This window comes from Sus scrofa, chromosome 10 (genome assembly GCF_054392235.1).
Source record: "Sus scrofa isolate SSC_HxYL_T2T_F1_AM1 chromosome 10, Sscrofa_HxYL_maternal_Yorkshire_Landrace_v2.0, whole genome shotgun sequence".
Taxonomy (NCBI): domain Eukaryota; kingdom Metazoa; phylum Chordata; class Mammalia; order Artiodactyla; family Suidae; genus Sus; species Sus scrofa.
Window position 1 is genome coordinate 21508925 of NC_139392.1, and position 18035 is coordinate 21526959.

At 41.7% G+C, this 18035-nt stretch overlaps 1 protein-coding gene across 2 annotated transcripts in view; it reads right to left on the bottom strand.

The window, feature by feature from the left end:
- SMYD3 (SET and MYND domain containing 3) overlaps positions 1–18035 on the bottom strand; it is a 752343-nt gene that overhangs the window by 583897 nt on the left and 150411 nt on the right. For both annotated transcript variants that reach the window (NM_001160092.2, XM_084978703.1), the window contains 1 exon segment: positions 15369–15432. In NM_001160092.2, coding sequence (NP_001153564.2) covers positions 15369–15432 — 64 coding nt within the window.

Here is an 18035-nt window from a genome sequence, read left to right on the forward strand (position 1 = left end):
ATTGTAACATTCCCGCCCCTCCTTGCATATAAAGCCATTACAGCTCAATAACCCATTGAAATACTATTTAACACTGAATTTTGGTGGGTTAAATATTCATTTTAGGACAGCTTACTTTTTTTTTTTTTGTCTTTTTGCCATTTCTTGGGCCACTCCCACGGCATATGGAGGTTCCCAGGCTAGGGGTCGAATCGGAGCTGTAGCCGCCGGCCTACGCCAGAGCCACAGCAACACTGGATCCGAGCTGGATCCGAGCTGTGTCTGCGACCTACACCACAGCCCACAGCAATGCCGGATCATCAACCCACCGAGCAAGGGCAGGGATCGAACCCACAACCTCATTGCTCCTAGTCGGATTCGTTAACCACTGTGCCACAACCGGAACTCCTAGGACAGCTTATTATTTGGGGGAGATGGAGTATGGTATGGGTCAATACATATTACATCCCAGTTTGGGTAAAACACATCTAATTCACAACCAGGGTTCACTAAACGTTTATTCCAAGAGGACAAGATTCCGCGATCTCTAAGGCAGCCTCTCAATGATAAAATCTATGATTCTGTCATATCTGTTCTTAACAAATATATGAATTATGTCAAAAAGGCTTGAAACCTCCCCCAAGTTAGGCTTACAGAAAGTTTAGAATGGTATTTTCCTCAGATTTGGGGTCATTTAAAGATGAAGAAATTGGGAGTTCCGGTCGTGGAACAACGGTTAACGAACCTGTTTAGTATCCATGAGGACATGGGTTCGATCCCTGGCCTTGCTCAGTGGGTTAAGGATCCGGTGTTGCTGTGAGCTGTGGTGTAGGTCACAGATGCGGCTCGGATCCTGCATTGCTGTGGCTGTGATGCAGGCTGGCAGCTGTAGTTCCGACTGGACCCCAGCCTGGGAACCTCACATGCCACAGGGGCAGCCCTAAAAAGACAAAAGACCAAAAAAAAAAAAAAAAAAAAAAAAAAAAAAAGCGAATCCTTTTAAGCCCGCTTACTCAAATTCGTTTGTGATTAATAATCACCGTTAATTGAACATCTTCTATGTGACATATTCCCATTATTTTTTTAAGCATATGTTCATGTCTCATTCCACTCACAATCAGTCTTCCACAGAGGTTTCCTATGGGCAAAACCTAGGCTAGTTGAGTTGCCGTGTACCTTGCAGGAAAGAAAAGAGGCCCAACAGTTGGCTATTCACTTAGAGACTGCTTCATAGCAAATAAATCTGCTTCCTTAGGCTTCAAATGCAGTTCACTATTGAATTACAAGTTAACAGATGCATGAAGACCTGAAAAGCTGGACTCTGGGAAAAGAAAAAACAGGAAGCTAAGCAGGCTGTCTAAGAAGCTGAAGTTGACTGACAGATATTGATTAAAATCTTGAATAAAATCTCCTTAGAGCACGCTAGAGACCTAGTGATGGACGTGAGTCTTCTCATTTTAAAAGCTTTCTGGATAACGTATCAAATGCAGAACAAGAGCACCTTCCCACTGGCCTTAATCAAATTAGACAGGCAGGACCAAACACAAAGACAGAGTGAAGCAGGAGGATGGTCACGGGGCAAGGAGGTGACAGAAGAACCAAGAATAAATCATTACTCCTCAGGAAAATGGGAATTACAGTCTCCTGGTTAACTGAAGAACCTTAAACAAATAATAACATTACTGTCCCAAAGTCAATCGGTCATCACCTCGTATAGCATTTAGGTCAAATCGATTCTGCCACGTGTTTTTGTAGCGTTTTACTGAAACATAACCACACTCATGGTTTACACTTGCTCATCTCATATCATGACAACAGAGTTGAATCATTATGACAGAAATCCCATGGTCCATAAATCCTAGAGTATTTATTATCCCGCCCTCTAGTGACGAGGTCAGATCAAGACAGAATGACCTGGAGATCCTGTTATGGCTCAGTGGTAATGAACCCATCTACTATCCATGAGAACGCGGGTTTGATCCCTGGCCTCGATCAGTGGGTTAAGGATCTGGCTATGCTATGAGCTGTGGTATAGGTCGCAGATGTAGTTCAGATCTGGCATTGCTGTGGCTGTCATGTAGGCCAGTGGCTGGCTACAGCTCCAACTCGCCCCCTAGCCTGCGAACTTCCAAAAAAAAATAAAATAAAAAAATAAATAAAATATATCAATGACCTAATTGATATATTTTAGTTGGAAGAGCAAAATAAATCATTCGCCTCTACAGACTTCCAATTTTCTTTGAAAGAAACCTCCATGCTAGACTTATCGAAATGCCAATGCCACGTTCTGGTGGAACATGGCAGATGGGACACACACATTTTGTCTCCCCAACACAAGTAATTACCAAGTTTTTAACTCCCAAAGTAAACCAGAAGGGCCACCAATGAAGGAGGGGTTTAACCTCATTTTTCTACGTCAGAAAGAAGGGCTAAGAGAAGAGGCTGCAGAAACAGGGCAAAGGATGCTGCTTCAAATGGCAGGTACATTTAGAAGCGTTTATCTTCCAAGTCTTTGACTCCCGCCAAGCAGAACCCCAATAAGAATTTAGAACTGAAGACCACATATGGGACACAGGATGGGGACTGAAAAGTGACTGAAAAGGAGAATTAACCAGACAGAGAATCTCAAAACACTTCCTTTCTATTAGCATAATTTTGAGTCAGCAGTGGGGTGTTAAAGTGGAGAATCTAGTTAAAGGCGAGGCTAAGAATATCTGATCTGGACCACTGCTTTAGCCCTCTGGTCTTCCTGCCCCCATCCCTATCCTATGACAGCTTCCTCAAACAGCAGTCTCATTTTGAGTGGCTTAAAGGCTGTGATCACTTTATTACAGAGAAAGATATAAGATTTATTTCTTATTATGCACACGTAATGACTCTGCACTGAGCCCAATATTTTTGTCAACAATTTATTGAGATGTAACTTGCATTACAATGATATGTATCTATTTTAAGAGTACAGGCTGATGTAACCTACACCAAATTTAAGATACAGAATGTTATTACACCCAAAAGTTCCTTTGTGAGCCTTTCTAAGCTCTCCATCCTTGCCGACCAGTTATCTGATCTCCACACTTATAGGCTAGTTGTACCTGTTCTAGAACAGTACTACTTCTTTCGATCTGCCTCTATTTCCTTAGTATAATGCTTCTGAGATTCCCTCATGTTGCTGCAGGTATCAACAGTCTGTCCTTTTTATAGCTGAGGGTGTGTACTGGTATATATATAACATACCACCTAGGAGTAGAATTGCTAGGTGGGTTGTTAAGTGTACATTTACCATTTTTAGAAATTACTAAAATTTCCAAAGCAGTTGTACCACATCACATGCCCAACAGCAGTATATGTGGTCCTAGGTGTTCTACTTCCTTGTCACCACTTGGTAGAGTCAGTCTTTTCCATTTTAGCCATTTCAGTGGGTATGTAATGGAATCTCATTGTGGTTTTCATTTTCATTTCTCTGATGACTAATGATGTTGAGTATTTTTTACTATGTATCTTTGAAGTATCTATTCAAATCTTTTGTCCAGTTTACTGGATGATCTATTGAATTATAAGCACTTTTTAAAAATTCTGGATACAACTCCTTAGTCAAATATATATGTAGTACAAATATTTTCCCCCAATCTGTAGCTTACCTTTTCATTTTTTCGGTGGCTAGGGGCGGGGGGGAGGGCGCTTGTACCCATGGCATGTGGAAGTTCCCAGGCCAGGGATCAAAGCCACACCAGAGTTGTGACCTGCACCACGGCTGTGGCAACACTGGATCCTCCTGCTGCACCACAGGGGAACTTCTTTACCTTTTCATTTTCTTAGTGAGGTCTTTCAAAGAACATAAGGGTTCAATTTTGATCAAGTCCATTTTATCAATATTTCTTGTATAGTTAGTGCTTTCTGTGTCCAGCCTGAGAAACTTTACCTCCTCAAGGTCCAACGATTTTCTCCTAAAAGTTTTCTCCTAGAAGTTTTTATAGCTTTAAGCTTTTAAGTTTAAGCCTTTAATCTATTATGAGACTCTTAAGGGTGACTGTTTTTATATCATTTCTTTTCCATGGGTATATCCATCACCATGTGTTGAAAAGACTATCCTTTCAACACTGAGTTACCTGGGTACCTCTGTAGAAAATCACTGGTTATGTATGACTGGGTCTGTATTTACATTTTTCATTTTCTGATTATTATGATACTTTGACATCTTAAAAACCTTTCTGGCTGGAGTTCCTGTTGTAGCTCAGTGGTTAACGAATCCGACTAGAAACCATGAGGCTGTGGGTTTGATCCCTGGCCTTGGTCAGTGGGTTAAGGATCCGGCATTGCCGTGGGCTGTGGTGTAGGTTGCAGATGCGGCTCGGATCCCTCGTTGCTGTGGCTCTGGCGTAGGCGGGTGGCAACAGCTCTGATTAGACCCCTAGCCTGGGAGCCTCCATATGTGGCAGGAGAGGCACAAGAAAAGTCAAAAAGACAAAAAAAAAAAACCCCTCTCTGGCTGGAGAGAGACTGCCCACCCCAGAGGTAGCCAGTTCTTAGAGACAGCCAAGGGCTGGGTGGGCAGCATGCCTTTGATATGTAAACTAACCAATCCAGAGCACTGCCTCCTCGGTCAGCTTTAGAATTAAAGAGCCAGGTACTTCTTCTACAACTACTTCTACAGCCCCAGCCCTCTGGAATTGTTCCAATTAGCCAATCCTAAACTGTTTACCTCAACCTGCCTTTCTCCTTCCTGTAGAAACTAGTAAAAGCCTAGCCTCAGTTTCCCCCTTGCTCCTCCCTTCTGCCTCCTGACCACCCTGAGGCCTCCCCCACACGATCCTGGGTGGCGATCGTGCTCCTGTTTCTAGGACTTCTGAGTAAAATAAATTTTGTTTCGTCTGAGTCTCTCCAAGTCCCCTCTTGCGGCCCCATCGGACTGTCACACAAAAAAACACCGAACAGCCAGGCCAGTTTCTGGACTCTATTCACTGCTCTATAAGCCTAGCCTAATGCCAATAATACACTGTCTTCATTCCTGGAGCTTTAGAGTGTTTAAATCAAGTGGCCTAAGCCCTCCAATTTGTCTCTTCTGTTATATAAAGGACTCAGTTTAAATCTTTGGCCTTCCCATATAAATTTCAGTCAGCTGATCAGTCTGTGGAACTTTGAACAAGACTGCACTAAATCTGAATCTACAAAGGGCTATTTCAAAAATCACTTATTATGAGGGAGTTCCCATTGTGGCTCAGTGGCAACGAATCTGACTAGTATCCATGAGGACATGGGTTTGATTCCTGGCCTATCAGTAGGTTAAGGATCCGGTGTTGCTGTGAGCTGTGGTGTATGTCGCAGATGTGGCTCAGATCTGGCGTTGCTGTGGCTCTGGTGTATGCTGGCAGCGACAGCTTCAATTTAACCCCTAGCCTGGGAACCTCCATATGCCAGGGGTGCAGCCCTAAAAAGGCCAACCACAAAAAAAAAATCACTTATTATGGCTTCTTAAGGATTTTGAACTTTTAAAATCAATTCATACGCAGGGCTTAATGTTGTGTTCTAAAACAGAATAGAAATATCAATAACCTTGACAATATGAAAGTAAAAGCACAGCTGGCAAATTATGGAGGACAGAGCGAGAAGAGATAGAAGAAAGAGTGGGGATACTGATATCTTCACCTTGAAAGCAGGAGGGTGAGAGATATTGTCTATAATTGATAGAACATAAATGGAGGCTTACGCATAGTGTTTAAAGCTATAGACACATGAAAAGGAAACTGGGCCCAGTAGACGCATAAAAGTCATCACAAATCTAACACGGCCGAAGCAGAATTTTCCACCCAAGACTCGGTGCGGCACACTGTCGTCCTCATGTTACTAAATGGAATCTACCCAGTTGCTAAAGCCAAAAACCAAGGAGTCGTTCCTATTCTTCTCTTTCCCTTGCTATCCCCAGATTCACTCCCCTACATATTTTTCATATAGTCCTAGCCCCCTTCCCTCTGAACAAGGATATCCAGTTGCCAATCAACATCTCCATGTGTGTGTTCAACAGGCACAAACTCAAGATGTGTACATTGGAATTCTCCTTCCAGAACCTGCTCTTCATTAAGATTTCTATCGGTCACTAAATGGCACCGCCATTCACCCAAAGGTGCTCAGGCCAGAAACTTAAAAGCCCTGTCTCTGAAAAGTCTATCTTCTTCTTTGTCACATCACTTATATCTACCCTATGAGCAAACTCTTTCAGCTACACCTTCTAAATAGGTCTCGAATCCCACAATTTCTTACCACCTCCTGCTGCCATCTCATCCAAGCCATAGTGCTTTGGACTAGCTCAGGACCTGGCATCTGCTGAGTTCTCAACTTGAATCAATGAATGAATGCATGAAAGCATCCATGAGCCGCTTCAGTCAGTTCTTCCTTCAAAAGATACTCCAAATCTAACAATCCTCTCTGCTGTTACTGCTCTAGTCTAGCCACCATCAGATGGCAACCAGTCTACAGTGACAACCTCCTAACTGGTTTCACAGCATCTACCCTTGCCCTCCTATAACCTATGCCCACAGCACTCAGAAAGATTCCTTTAAAATCTCAACCAGGCAGTTCTTGTTATGGCTCAGCAGGTTAAGGACCCGATATTGTCTCTCTGAGGATGCAAGTTCGATCCCTGGCCTCCATCAGTGCGTTAAGGATCCAGCATTGCCACAAGCTGTAGCATGGGTCGCAGATGCAGCCTGGATCAGGTGTTGCCATGGCTGTGGTATAGGCCTACAGCTCCAATTCAACCCGCTGGCCTGGGAACTTCCATATGCTGCAGATGTGGCCGTGAAAAGAAAAAAAAAAACCCTCAATCAGTCCATAATACTGATCCTCTTCCCCCCTCCTCGAACTCTACAGCAGCAGCTGATCACACATAGAACAAAATGTATATTTTTAACACAATGGCCTCATAACCTGGCCAACCGCCACCCCATCCCCGCTTCATCTCTCAAATCTTATTGCCTACAACTCCCTTTGTCACATACTCAGGTCCACCATACTGGCCCCTCCCCTGGCCACAGCATAGTTATTCCTGCTTTTTCCTTTTGGTGATCTGCATCCAACCTGAAACTCTCCCATCTTCCTCTTGACTAATTCTTTCAGGCCTCCACTCAAATGCACCTCCCAAGAGGTCTCAGACAGATATAGAAATAGTTATCTCCCTACAGATATAGGTACATCTCTCTTTCTCAAGATAGATAGGTATATCTATCTCCTCTTACATATTAGATGTATAAGATAAATATAGATATGGCAGTTCCCATCCTGGCTCAGCGGTTAGTGAACCTGACTAGCATCCATGACGACGAGGGTTCGATCCCTGACCTCACTCAGTGGGTTAAGGATCCAGCGTTGCCGTGAGCTGTAGTGTAGGTCAAAGACACGGCTCGGATCCCAAGTTGCTGTGGCTGTGGCGTAGGCCGGTGGCTACAGCTCCAATTGGACCCCTAACCTGGGAACTTCCATATGCTGTGGGTGCGGCCCTAAAAAGACAAAAAGACCAAAAATAAATAAATAAGTATAGATAAGCATATGTGCATATGTGTATAGGTACAGACTCACACACATTCATATATAATAATAGTCTCCCAATACCTATCGTTTTCTCTTATCCCCTTTATTTTTGACATAAAAATAAGATAATACTATATATCAGTCCCACAAACAAAATAAAAGTTCCATAATGGTAAAGGTTTTCTGTGTCTTGTCCAATGATATTGGGCCAGAGCCTAGAAAAGTCCAAGAATTGGCACTAATATTTGCTGGGTAAATTAATGGATGGATGAATCCATTATCATATCCTCATGTCTTAACTCAGTGGCCTCTTCTCCAACTCCTTTTTTTCCCCTCATATTAATGTTTGAAGACTTGAATTTTCAGAACAATTTTAAGTTCATAGCAAAACTGAGAAAGTCCCCTGTACTCTCTGCCTCAGCACAGGCAGAGCCCCCTCTGCTTACCAGCACCCCCATCACAGTGGGGCCTGTGTTAAAACCGACGCACTGACCTTAACACATCATCACCACCCAAGGTCCACAGTGTACATCAGGCTTCACTCTTGGTACTGAACATTCTACGGGCTTGAACAAATGTATATGACATGCATCCAACATTATCCAACTCCCTTTTTCCCCCAAAGAAGTTTAATTTAAATTTATTAATAATTAAGAGTTCCCATCGTGGCGAGCGGAAACGAATCTGACTGGGAACCATGTGGTTGCTGTTTGATCCCTGGCCTCGCTCAGTGGGTCAAGGAACTGCATTGCTGTGAGCTGTGGTGTAGGTCACAGATGCAGCTCGGATCTGGCATTGCTGTGGCTATAGCGTAGGCCGGCAGCTATAGCTCAGTATTCGACCCCTAGCCTGGGAACCTCCATATGCTGTAGGTGCGGCCCTAAAAAGACCCCCCCCAAAAAAAAAATTACCAATAATTAGCTCTTAAAAATTCTGAGAACCAGGTGTGCAATGAACTAGCGCAAAATGTTTTTAACAAACTCTCAGTTTGTCAAATTTCTCTATTTTCCAGTTAACCACTAAATTTCTCTATTTTCCAGCTAACCAGAAATGAACCTAACAAAAAGACACCCAAAACACATAACTTTACAGTACTGCATAAAGCAGGGCAAGAAAGTTAAGATTTATAAGCATCATTTAATTGTAAGTCAGTCATTTTGGCTTGTAGGGATCATATTTTATAAAATAATCTGATAAAAGATTGTTTTGGAGTCCACGTTGTGGCACAGCAGAAACTAACCCAACTAGTATCCATGAGGAGGCAGGTTTGATCCCTGGCCTTGCTCAGCAGGTTAAGGATCTGGCATTGCTGCAAGCTGTGGTGAAGGTTGCAGACGCAGCTCAGATCTGGTGTTGCTGAGGATATGGTGCAGGCCGGCAGCTACAGCTCTCAATCAACCCCTAGCCTGGGAACTGCCATATGCTGCACCTGTGGCCCTTAAAAAAAAAAATCTAATTCAACATTTATCACCAATGAAGGTATTTATTCATTCATTCACTCAACAAATGATACTTCATCTGCAGCAGTGAACCATGAAACGAGCACACCCTCCAGGAGCCTGACATCTAACTGCAGCAAGAGGCAATTAACTCAAGAATTAATACCATCGGATTTCTGTAATAATAAAGGAAGGACACAAACTCACCTCTAGGGTTTAGGAAAGAAGGGAGTGACTTTTATTTATTCCTTATTTATTTATTTATTTTTTTTTTCTCTTGACTTTATAGGGCCACACCTGTGGCATATGGAGGTTCCCAGGCTAAGGGTCTAATTGGAGCTGTTGCTGCCAGCCTACGCCGGAGCCACAGCAATGCCAGATCTGAGCCATGCTGGTGACCTACACCACAGCTCACGGCAACACCAGATGCTTAATCCACTGAGCAAGGCCAGGGATCGAACCCACAACCTCATGGTTCCTAGTCGGATTCGTTTCAGCTACGCCACGACAGGAACTCCGGGAGTGACTTTTAATCTGTGTTCTAATGGATAAATATTAGGGTTCAGCAGCTAAGGGGAGAGGTCTGATCCAGGCCTAGGGACTTACTTATAAAAAACCAAAGGACCAGAAGTGAGTATGTGCTAGTCTGTGAGTTCGAATTTCATCCTGGGGGCGCTGAAAGGCAGGGTTTCAGGCTGGTAAGAGATTATGCTAACATTCTAGAATAAAATAACCACTCTGGTTCCCGGTTAGAAAACAGAATAGAAGCTGGTGAGAGTTTAAAGACTGCCGATAACCTAGGAAAGAGATCACGGCAACGAGCACAAGAGTAGTGGTAGAAAAGCTAGAGAGGGAAGTTCCCATTATGGCTCAAGGGAAACGAACCCGACTAGTATCCATGAGGATGCAGGTTTGATCCCTGGCCTCCCTCAGTGGGTTAAGGATATGGCGTTGCCGTGAGCTGTGGTGTAGGCTGCAGATGTGGCAGGGATCCTGTGTTGCTGTAGCTGTGGGTGAGCTGACAGCTATAGCTCTGATTCGACCTCAGCCTGGGAACTCCATATGCCAAGGGTACAGCCCTAGAAACCAAAAAAAAAAAAAAAAAAAAAAAACCAGAAAAGCTAGAAAGAAGTAAATGAATTCAGATCTTGAGGTGATAAAATCAGTAGGACCTGGTGACTAATGGGATGTGGGGCCAAGAAAGAATGTAAATCAGAGATGAGCTCACCCTAGGCACCCGGGACTGCTGAGTGGTTGGTGAGATTATTTACTGAGGCTGAAAAACGTGGAGGAGAGCAGGTTTGGGGGAAGATAATGCACTTGGGTATAGATACATGGCATTTGGGATTCCAGCGCAACACCCAAGGAGAGGTGTGCCCCTGTAAGAAATAGGTCTGGTGTTCAGGAGAAAGGAGGAGGCTAGAGACGGCGTCTCAAGAATAATTAACATACAGATGCCCACTGAAGTCATGGGGGTAGATGGGTTCACTCTGCAGGCAAATGTAAAGTGAGAAAAGAAAAGCTAAGGGCCACAAACACTTGCAGAAATCAAAAAGTCAAATATGATCAAATATTTTTAACCTTTATACACTATTTTTTTTTAAATGAGATATGAAACTAACTTCTCTGGCACGCACAGCGCATGTCCTATCGGTATGAAGCCTGGCGTGCATCTATTCATAAAATAAACAAAAGGCTTGGTTTTCTGTGTTATCATCACTTTGGGTACAATATTCTAGAAACCACCTTATTAAATCCCCCTGTTAAGTGCTTACTAATGTGGGATTCATCAAAAATGAATCAAATCATTTTAGAACTAAACATAAAAGGCAATCTCAAAAATATGATTCACATTTTTAAAGAGGTCTATAATTACCAACATAAAATAGAGTCTCTTTCTGCTAATATAGTACTTTTTAAAAGTATATAAACTGCAATTTGATGTGGTATTCAGCTGCTTATTTTGCTTAGCAATTAATTCAATTAGAAATGTACATATTATGAATCAAATTAAATCCAGCAGAGATGAAAGAACAATTGGTGAATTTGCCAGAAAATGGTTTACTTGCTATCAATTTTACAAAGTTTGAGGATGCTTTTTGATAAGAAAACTTAGCCTGCTCCTCCTCTTAGATCTCATAATTATCTGTGATGTTCTGATTATGCCGATATAGAAGTAAGACTAGTTCCCATATGTAACCCTCTATTGAATTATATGACACCTCCCAATAATGTATACACAGAGGAATGCAAAGCTACTGATGAAAAAAATATTTTGGCCAGCATCAGAAATAGTACTGTACCTAGCAGTAAATATATACATGAACTCTGTGTATGAAGAATTTGGTGTATATCCTCCACTCCCAAAACAAACACAAAGACATTCCCTCTGGAAAAGAGAAACAGGAATGAGGGAAGAATGCTAGAGAAAGACTGTTAGTTTTTATTCTGTATTAGTCTATATTGTGTTAATTTTTTTTTTTTTTTTTTTTGTCTTTATGCCTTTTCTAGGGCCACTCCATCAGCATATGGAGATTCCCAGGCTAGGAGTCTAACCAGACCTGTAGCCACCGGCCTATACCAGAGCCAGAGTAATGCAGGATCCGAGCCGAGTCTGTGACCTACACCACTGCTCACAGCAATGCCAGATCCTTAACCCACTGAGCAAGGCCAGGGATCAAACCTGCAACCTTATGGCTCCTAGACAGATTCATTAACCACTGTGCCACGATGGGAACTCCTATATTGTGCTAATTTTTATAATGCAAATGTATCCTTATATTGCATATGTTTAAAAATGAAGTATGAGGAGTTCCCCTTGCGGTGCAGCAGAAACTAGTATCTATGAGGATGCAGGTTCAATCCCTGGCCTCGCTCAGTGGGTCAGGGATCCGCCATTGCCGTGGGCTGTCGTGTAGGTCACAGATGTGGGTTGGATCCCGAGTTGCTGTGGCTGTGGTGTAGGCCTGCAGCTGTAGCTCTGATTCAACCCCTAATCTGGGAATTTCCATGTGCCACGAGTGCAGCCCTAAAAAAGCACAAAAAAAAAAAAAAAAGTGCGAAAAACGATGGCACAGATACTTTCCTATGGGCACAAGGGACACTGTACCCTATAACACCCCAGCCTCACACAGACAACTCATTGATGCTGTAGCCCCGCACATCAAATGCTAAGCTATGAACAAAAGTTATGTCCCCTTAGGGTAAGCATATCATAGATTTTATGCTATGAATTCACATTCTCTATATCAATTTCCATTCCAAGTGCTTTTGTTCATTACTGTTCATAGTTCAGTTTGTCAGTTTAATTTGAGGCTGCTGTGTAGGTACCACAATAATTACAATGTTTAATGCTGTACCTTAAGGGTGAGCTAAACAGAGCAGTTTAAATGCATATGTTCTAGCCATTCTCTGACTCCCATCCCACCTCTACACACACACACACACACACCATCCCCTGACACACACAGCATATGCACTAGCTGTGTTATATATGACGACATTATTATTGATGCTACAGTAAACGGCTAATGTATGTGGTAAAAATACATGAACTATAATGAATCAAAATGACATACCTACCCATCAGACTCCCTCTACTCATTCTAATCAGATAATGGGTTTTGCTTTTTTTTTATTATTATTATTATTTTTTCCCGTGAGTGTACCGCAAAAGGTAGAGGTAGCTTTGGGGATAAAAACATACATAAAAACAAAGGAAGATAAAAGTAAATGTTTAGGTCATTGAGAATAGAAAGGAAACTCGTCTAGAAAATTTGGATCAAGTAATACGACGATTTGTTTGGTTCCACGAGGTGGTCTTCTTAACTTGAAGTTCCCTGAAACAGGTAGCCCAGTGTCACATGAATAAAATACCTAAAACATCACCATACGACTGTCTTCCTGAAATTTATTCTGCAGAAAAGGCATGGCTTTGTTTTCTTTTTCTTGCTTTTTGTTGCTATTATTGCTAATGATCTTACATAAATCTGTTATCTTTCTAACTTGGATAGACTTTTTGGTTTACAAAATGAGGTAAAAAAAAATCATTCAATTCTTCTTCACATTCTCTTTTTTTATTAGGAAAGTGTTGATTCCAACTTTCTATTACCATATTTTTTGTTTTGTGTTCCTTGGGGATAGGGTGCATCCTTATTAAAAATAAAAGACAACCAAGGCCAGGAGGGAAAAGAATACAACAGAAAATGGAAAACTACACCTAGTCAGACTGTTAGGACAAGAATGAAATTTAGATTTAGAAGAGAAATTAAAAGTTTGGATTCTGGGAGTTCCCGTCGTGGCTCAGTGGTTAACGAATCAGACTAGGAACCATGGGGTTGTGGGTTCGATCCCTGGACTTCCTCAGTGGGTTCAGGATCCAGCATTGCCGTGAGCTGTGGTGTAGGTTGCAGGCGCAGCTCGGATCCCGCGTTGCTGTGGCTGTGGTGGAGGCCGGTGGCTACAGCTCCAATTAGACCCCTAGCCTAGGACCCTCCATATGCCGAGGGAGCAGCCACAGAAAAGGCAAAAAAACCAAAAAAAAAAAAAAAAAAGTTTGGATTCTGACTACACTGGTTCATTTCCCAAACTGTAGAGCCTACTAGCCACAGAATGCATAGAATGCTTGGCAGGCTGCTTGCCATTCTGTACCTCAGTGTCCTTATTAGTATAATAAGCATAATAATAATAGTCCTCTCAGGATTCTTGCTAAGAATAAACAGAATATGGAGTTCCCGTTGTGGCACATCAGAAACGGATCTGACTTGGAGCCATGAGGTTATGGGTTTGAACCCTGGCCTCGCTCAGTGGGTTAAGGTTCTGACGTTGCCGTGAGCTGGTGTAGGCCAGTGGCTACAGCTCCAATTAGAGCCCTAGCCTGGGAACCTCCATATGTCTCAGGTGTGGCCCTAAAAAGACAAAAAAAAAAAAAAAAAATTAGTAGTAAAGACTAGGGAACTGAGAATTTAAGGGCTTTCTCTGGGATAATTTAACTAGCTACTGGCAGAACTGTCATTAAAACTTGGGTCTCCTGACTATTACATGTTTTCGTTTCTTTTCCATTGAGATCACTGTATTTTCAGTCTGAAGAAATTTTTTTTTCTTTTATCTCTTTCTCTTTTAGGGCCACACCCTCAGCATATGGAGGTTCCCAGGCTAGGGGTCTCATCGGAGCTGTAGCCACCGGCCTACACCACAGCCACAACAATGCCAGATCCCAGCTTCGACTGCAACCTACACCACAGCTCATGGCAACACCAGATCCTTAACCCACTGAGAGAGGCCAGGGATCGAACCCACTACTTTATGGATGCTAGTCGGATTCATTTCCACTGTGCCACATCAGGAACTCCTGAAGAAATTACATTCAAAGAAAAAGTGAGATGGCAGCAAATCCTTCAGATTAAGTATGGTCTAGATTTTTTAAAAAGAAAAAAGAGGAACTTACACATGCATCCCAAAAGAAGAAGCAAAAACAATGGGTGGAGGGTGAGTGGCAAGTGACACAGACACAAAACCTCTGGTTAGACTTTTTATTATGACACAATTCATTACAGCGTAATTACATTTCTTATTAAATGATTAATCATAAGGTTAGACGAAAAGGTCATGTTGAATGTTAATTATACATCCTTTAAAGAATTTCAAAGAGGTTAACAGCAAGTACGCTCATTGACTGTTAGTTGCTGTAAATTAACTCAAACTCTTGGAAGGCAACTGGGCACTACTTTTACAAATTCAGAATGCGTATATCCATTTGCTAATCACTACAACAGGCAAGCATTTATCCTATGGTTAATTTGCACAAGTGTGCAGAAATGTGCATGACCAGATGCTTGGGGCACTACTGGTATTACCAAATATCAGGGGGGAAATATGCCTTCATTAGTGGGGAAAGTATGATTGTAGGACATTCCTACGACAGAATAATCAAGATGACTGTCAGAAAAAGATCTAGAAACTGTTCTTCTAGATAGATTAGTAAGAAAGAGAAAATCAGGTTACACAAGAATTTGTGCCAGAAAAAAAAAAAAAAAAGAATTTCTGCCAGAATGACCTGTATCTGTTTTTTAAAACAAAGTAGAAAGATGTATGTATGTGTCTGCACAGAAAAATGCCACAAAGATACACAAGAAATTTAACCATGATGGTTACCTCTGGGAAACAGGACTGTGGTCAAGAAGACAAGAAGATGAAGAGGGGTACCCGGCAAACTTTTTTTCCGAGGTATATATACTACCTAGGTAGCCTTTATATATACACACCTATGTTATGAATATATTATAGACATATATTACTTTTAAATTGAAGGTTTACAGGTTAACATAAATCAAAGATTATGAAGAAACAGAAGTAAGCCAACAGGCATAATGGAGAACAAATTTAAGAGAAGGGAACCCACAGATTTTACATGAGGCAGAACATTCTTACCTGACACTTGGCACTACAGTATTTGGCAACTCGGCATTGAGAACATCGCATCAGCTTCTCCTTCCTGTTAAAAAATAAAGTTCACATTAGGAAATGAGGGCGAAAGACACATAAGTCAACACGCTGACGCCCCTATGTTCTGCTCACTCCATCTGCGCGTCCACTGGATCTAGATTAGAGTGTAGTGACGAACACCTTTCAATGTTCGACGTGTACAAACCAACCAGTGTCCTTTTTTTTTTTTTCTTTTTTCTATTGTAGGAAAATATACATGACATGAAATTAACCATTCTAACCACATTTAAGTGTACGGTTCCGTAGCATCAAGTACACTGACACTGTCATTGTAACGATCACCACCAATGTTCTTTTTAACAGAAATTTAATGAAAATTCAGCATTCCACTCAGGCACAAAATTTCACGGCATAGAGTTGTTTAAGCTCTCCATAGGAAGTTCAGAAGCCAGCCCATCAACTAACTCAAAGGAATCTATACACTTCAAACACAAAAACTTCACAAGTTTAAATGTGTCATATAGTTGAACTATAATATACTCCTTCTGGGAAATGATTTTCAATTTCCATTAAGTTCAATTGCTACTTTCAACATGGGAAATTGATACGCATCAAAGTTATGGCTCCCCAAATCGCCTGAGGAGGAAAGAAAGCCCAAATGGGAGTTCCCCACATGGCTCAGCAGTTAAACAAATCTGACTAGCATCCATGAGGACGTGGGTTTGATCCTTGGCCTTGTTCAGTGGGTTAAGGATCCACCATTGCCTTGAGCTGTGGTGTAGGTCGCAGACAGGGCTCAGATCCTGTGTTGCTGTGGCTGTGGTGTAGGCCAGCAGCTGGAGCTCCGATTTGACCCCTAGCCTGGGAACCTCCATTTGCTGCAGGTGTGGCCCTTAAAAGTAAAAACAATTTAAAAATTTAAAAAAAATTAAGAGCAAGGAGCTCTAGCATTCACCTGATATCATGCAATACACAGATCCATGCATCTTTTACATGAAAGTGTTTTCACATATTCTTCTCAGGCACCCACTGGCCATTTATAAAATGTGACCACATACTAGGCCACCAAGCAAATCTCTAAAATCCCAGAGAATCAGTATTATACAGATCATTTTCTCCAACCACAACAGAATTAAATTAGAAAAATCTGTAACAAAAATAAATCCAGTGAAATCTCATATTTATGGAAATTTAAAAGCTTACTCCTATATAATTCAAGGATCAAAGAACTGTCATGAAAATCAGAAAAGAAATAATGAAAAAATCAAAATGTGAGATAAAGCCAAAGCAATAAAGGAACATTTAGACCTTTAAATGTTTATGTTGACCACAGTGGTATAATTTTTTTAATCTCCTTAACTTTCCCATTAAAAAAATGACAGAGCAAGGAGGAAATAGGAAAAGCTAACCATCACTCCTCACCCTAGAAAATATCTACAACAAACCCAAAAATATTAGCAGGAAAAAAAAATCTCTAATTGCTTCAAGACCTGAATTCAATCAGCTATTTGTAGGAGAAAACAAAGAAGGGTTTCCAATAGACTTGAAAACAGAAGCTGCCCCAAACAGCCAAAAGATGCTCGGCAGAAGGCCCGTCAGCCAGTCTGAGAACTGCAGCCAGAACTGGGACAGGATGCTTTCTGCAGGAAGCCTCCTGAGGATGAGGTCCCTGGAGCTCCCTGAATCCTGCTTTCCTGACACCTGGCACCTCAGGTTTTCCCTCATTTCCCTTTTGCTTGCTTGCTTGCTTGCTTTCTTGCTTTCTTTTTCTTTTTTCCTTTTTTTAAGGCTGCACCCACGGCATATGGAGGTTCCCAAGTGAGGGGTCAAATTGAAGCGACAGCTGCCAGTCTACACCACAGCTGAAGCAACACCAGATCCAAGCAGCATCTTCGACCTACAGCACAGCTCATGGCAACACCGGATCCCTAACCCACTGAGCAAAGCTAGGGATCAAACCTGCATCCTCATGGGTGCTAGTCAGGTTTGTTTCTGCTGAGCCACGACAGGAACTCCCATTTTTCTTTTTCTTGTCTAAGTTATTCCGGGGCTATTTCTATTGCTTGCAAGTAAAGATCCCCAATTATACAAAACGTTTCATCTCAATTGTTTTAAATAATGAGCAGAATCAAGATACCCAGAAAGATCAGTGATGATCAGTAGTTAGTACTAAAATATTTGTCTTCTCCCTCACACAGCTCTCACCAACAGGCTTTAATGAATTTTAACAGAAATTCAGCAAGATAATTCAAACTATTGGGATAATTCAGTTGCCATTTGATGTGTGAAAAAACTTCCTTAGCATGAGTTATTTCAACGGTTGGGGTTAAATACCAAATAACTAAGAAAACAAGCACATAAGTTCTCAAGTTCCAAAAAAAAAAAAAAGGTCTACTGAATCCAAGAGAAAAGTTGTGTGTTTGATTAGATGGACCACTAAGCCTTTGAAGAGTTTCTGCTTTTCTCTTTTGGGTAAGGTTCGGAGTAATAGCATCTGGTAAGGTTTCCTTGCAGAGAAAAAACTTGGGCAGTAGTGGGAGAGAAAAATCAGTATTAGAAACATAGCCACGAAAGAGTTCATGGAAAAAAAAAAAATCAACACATCCTTTCCAACTGAAAGAAAAACCCACATTTTGCTCTAAAAAAGAAATC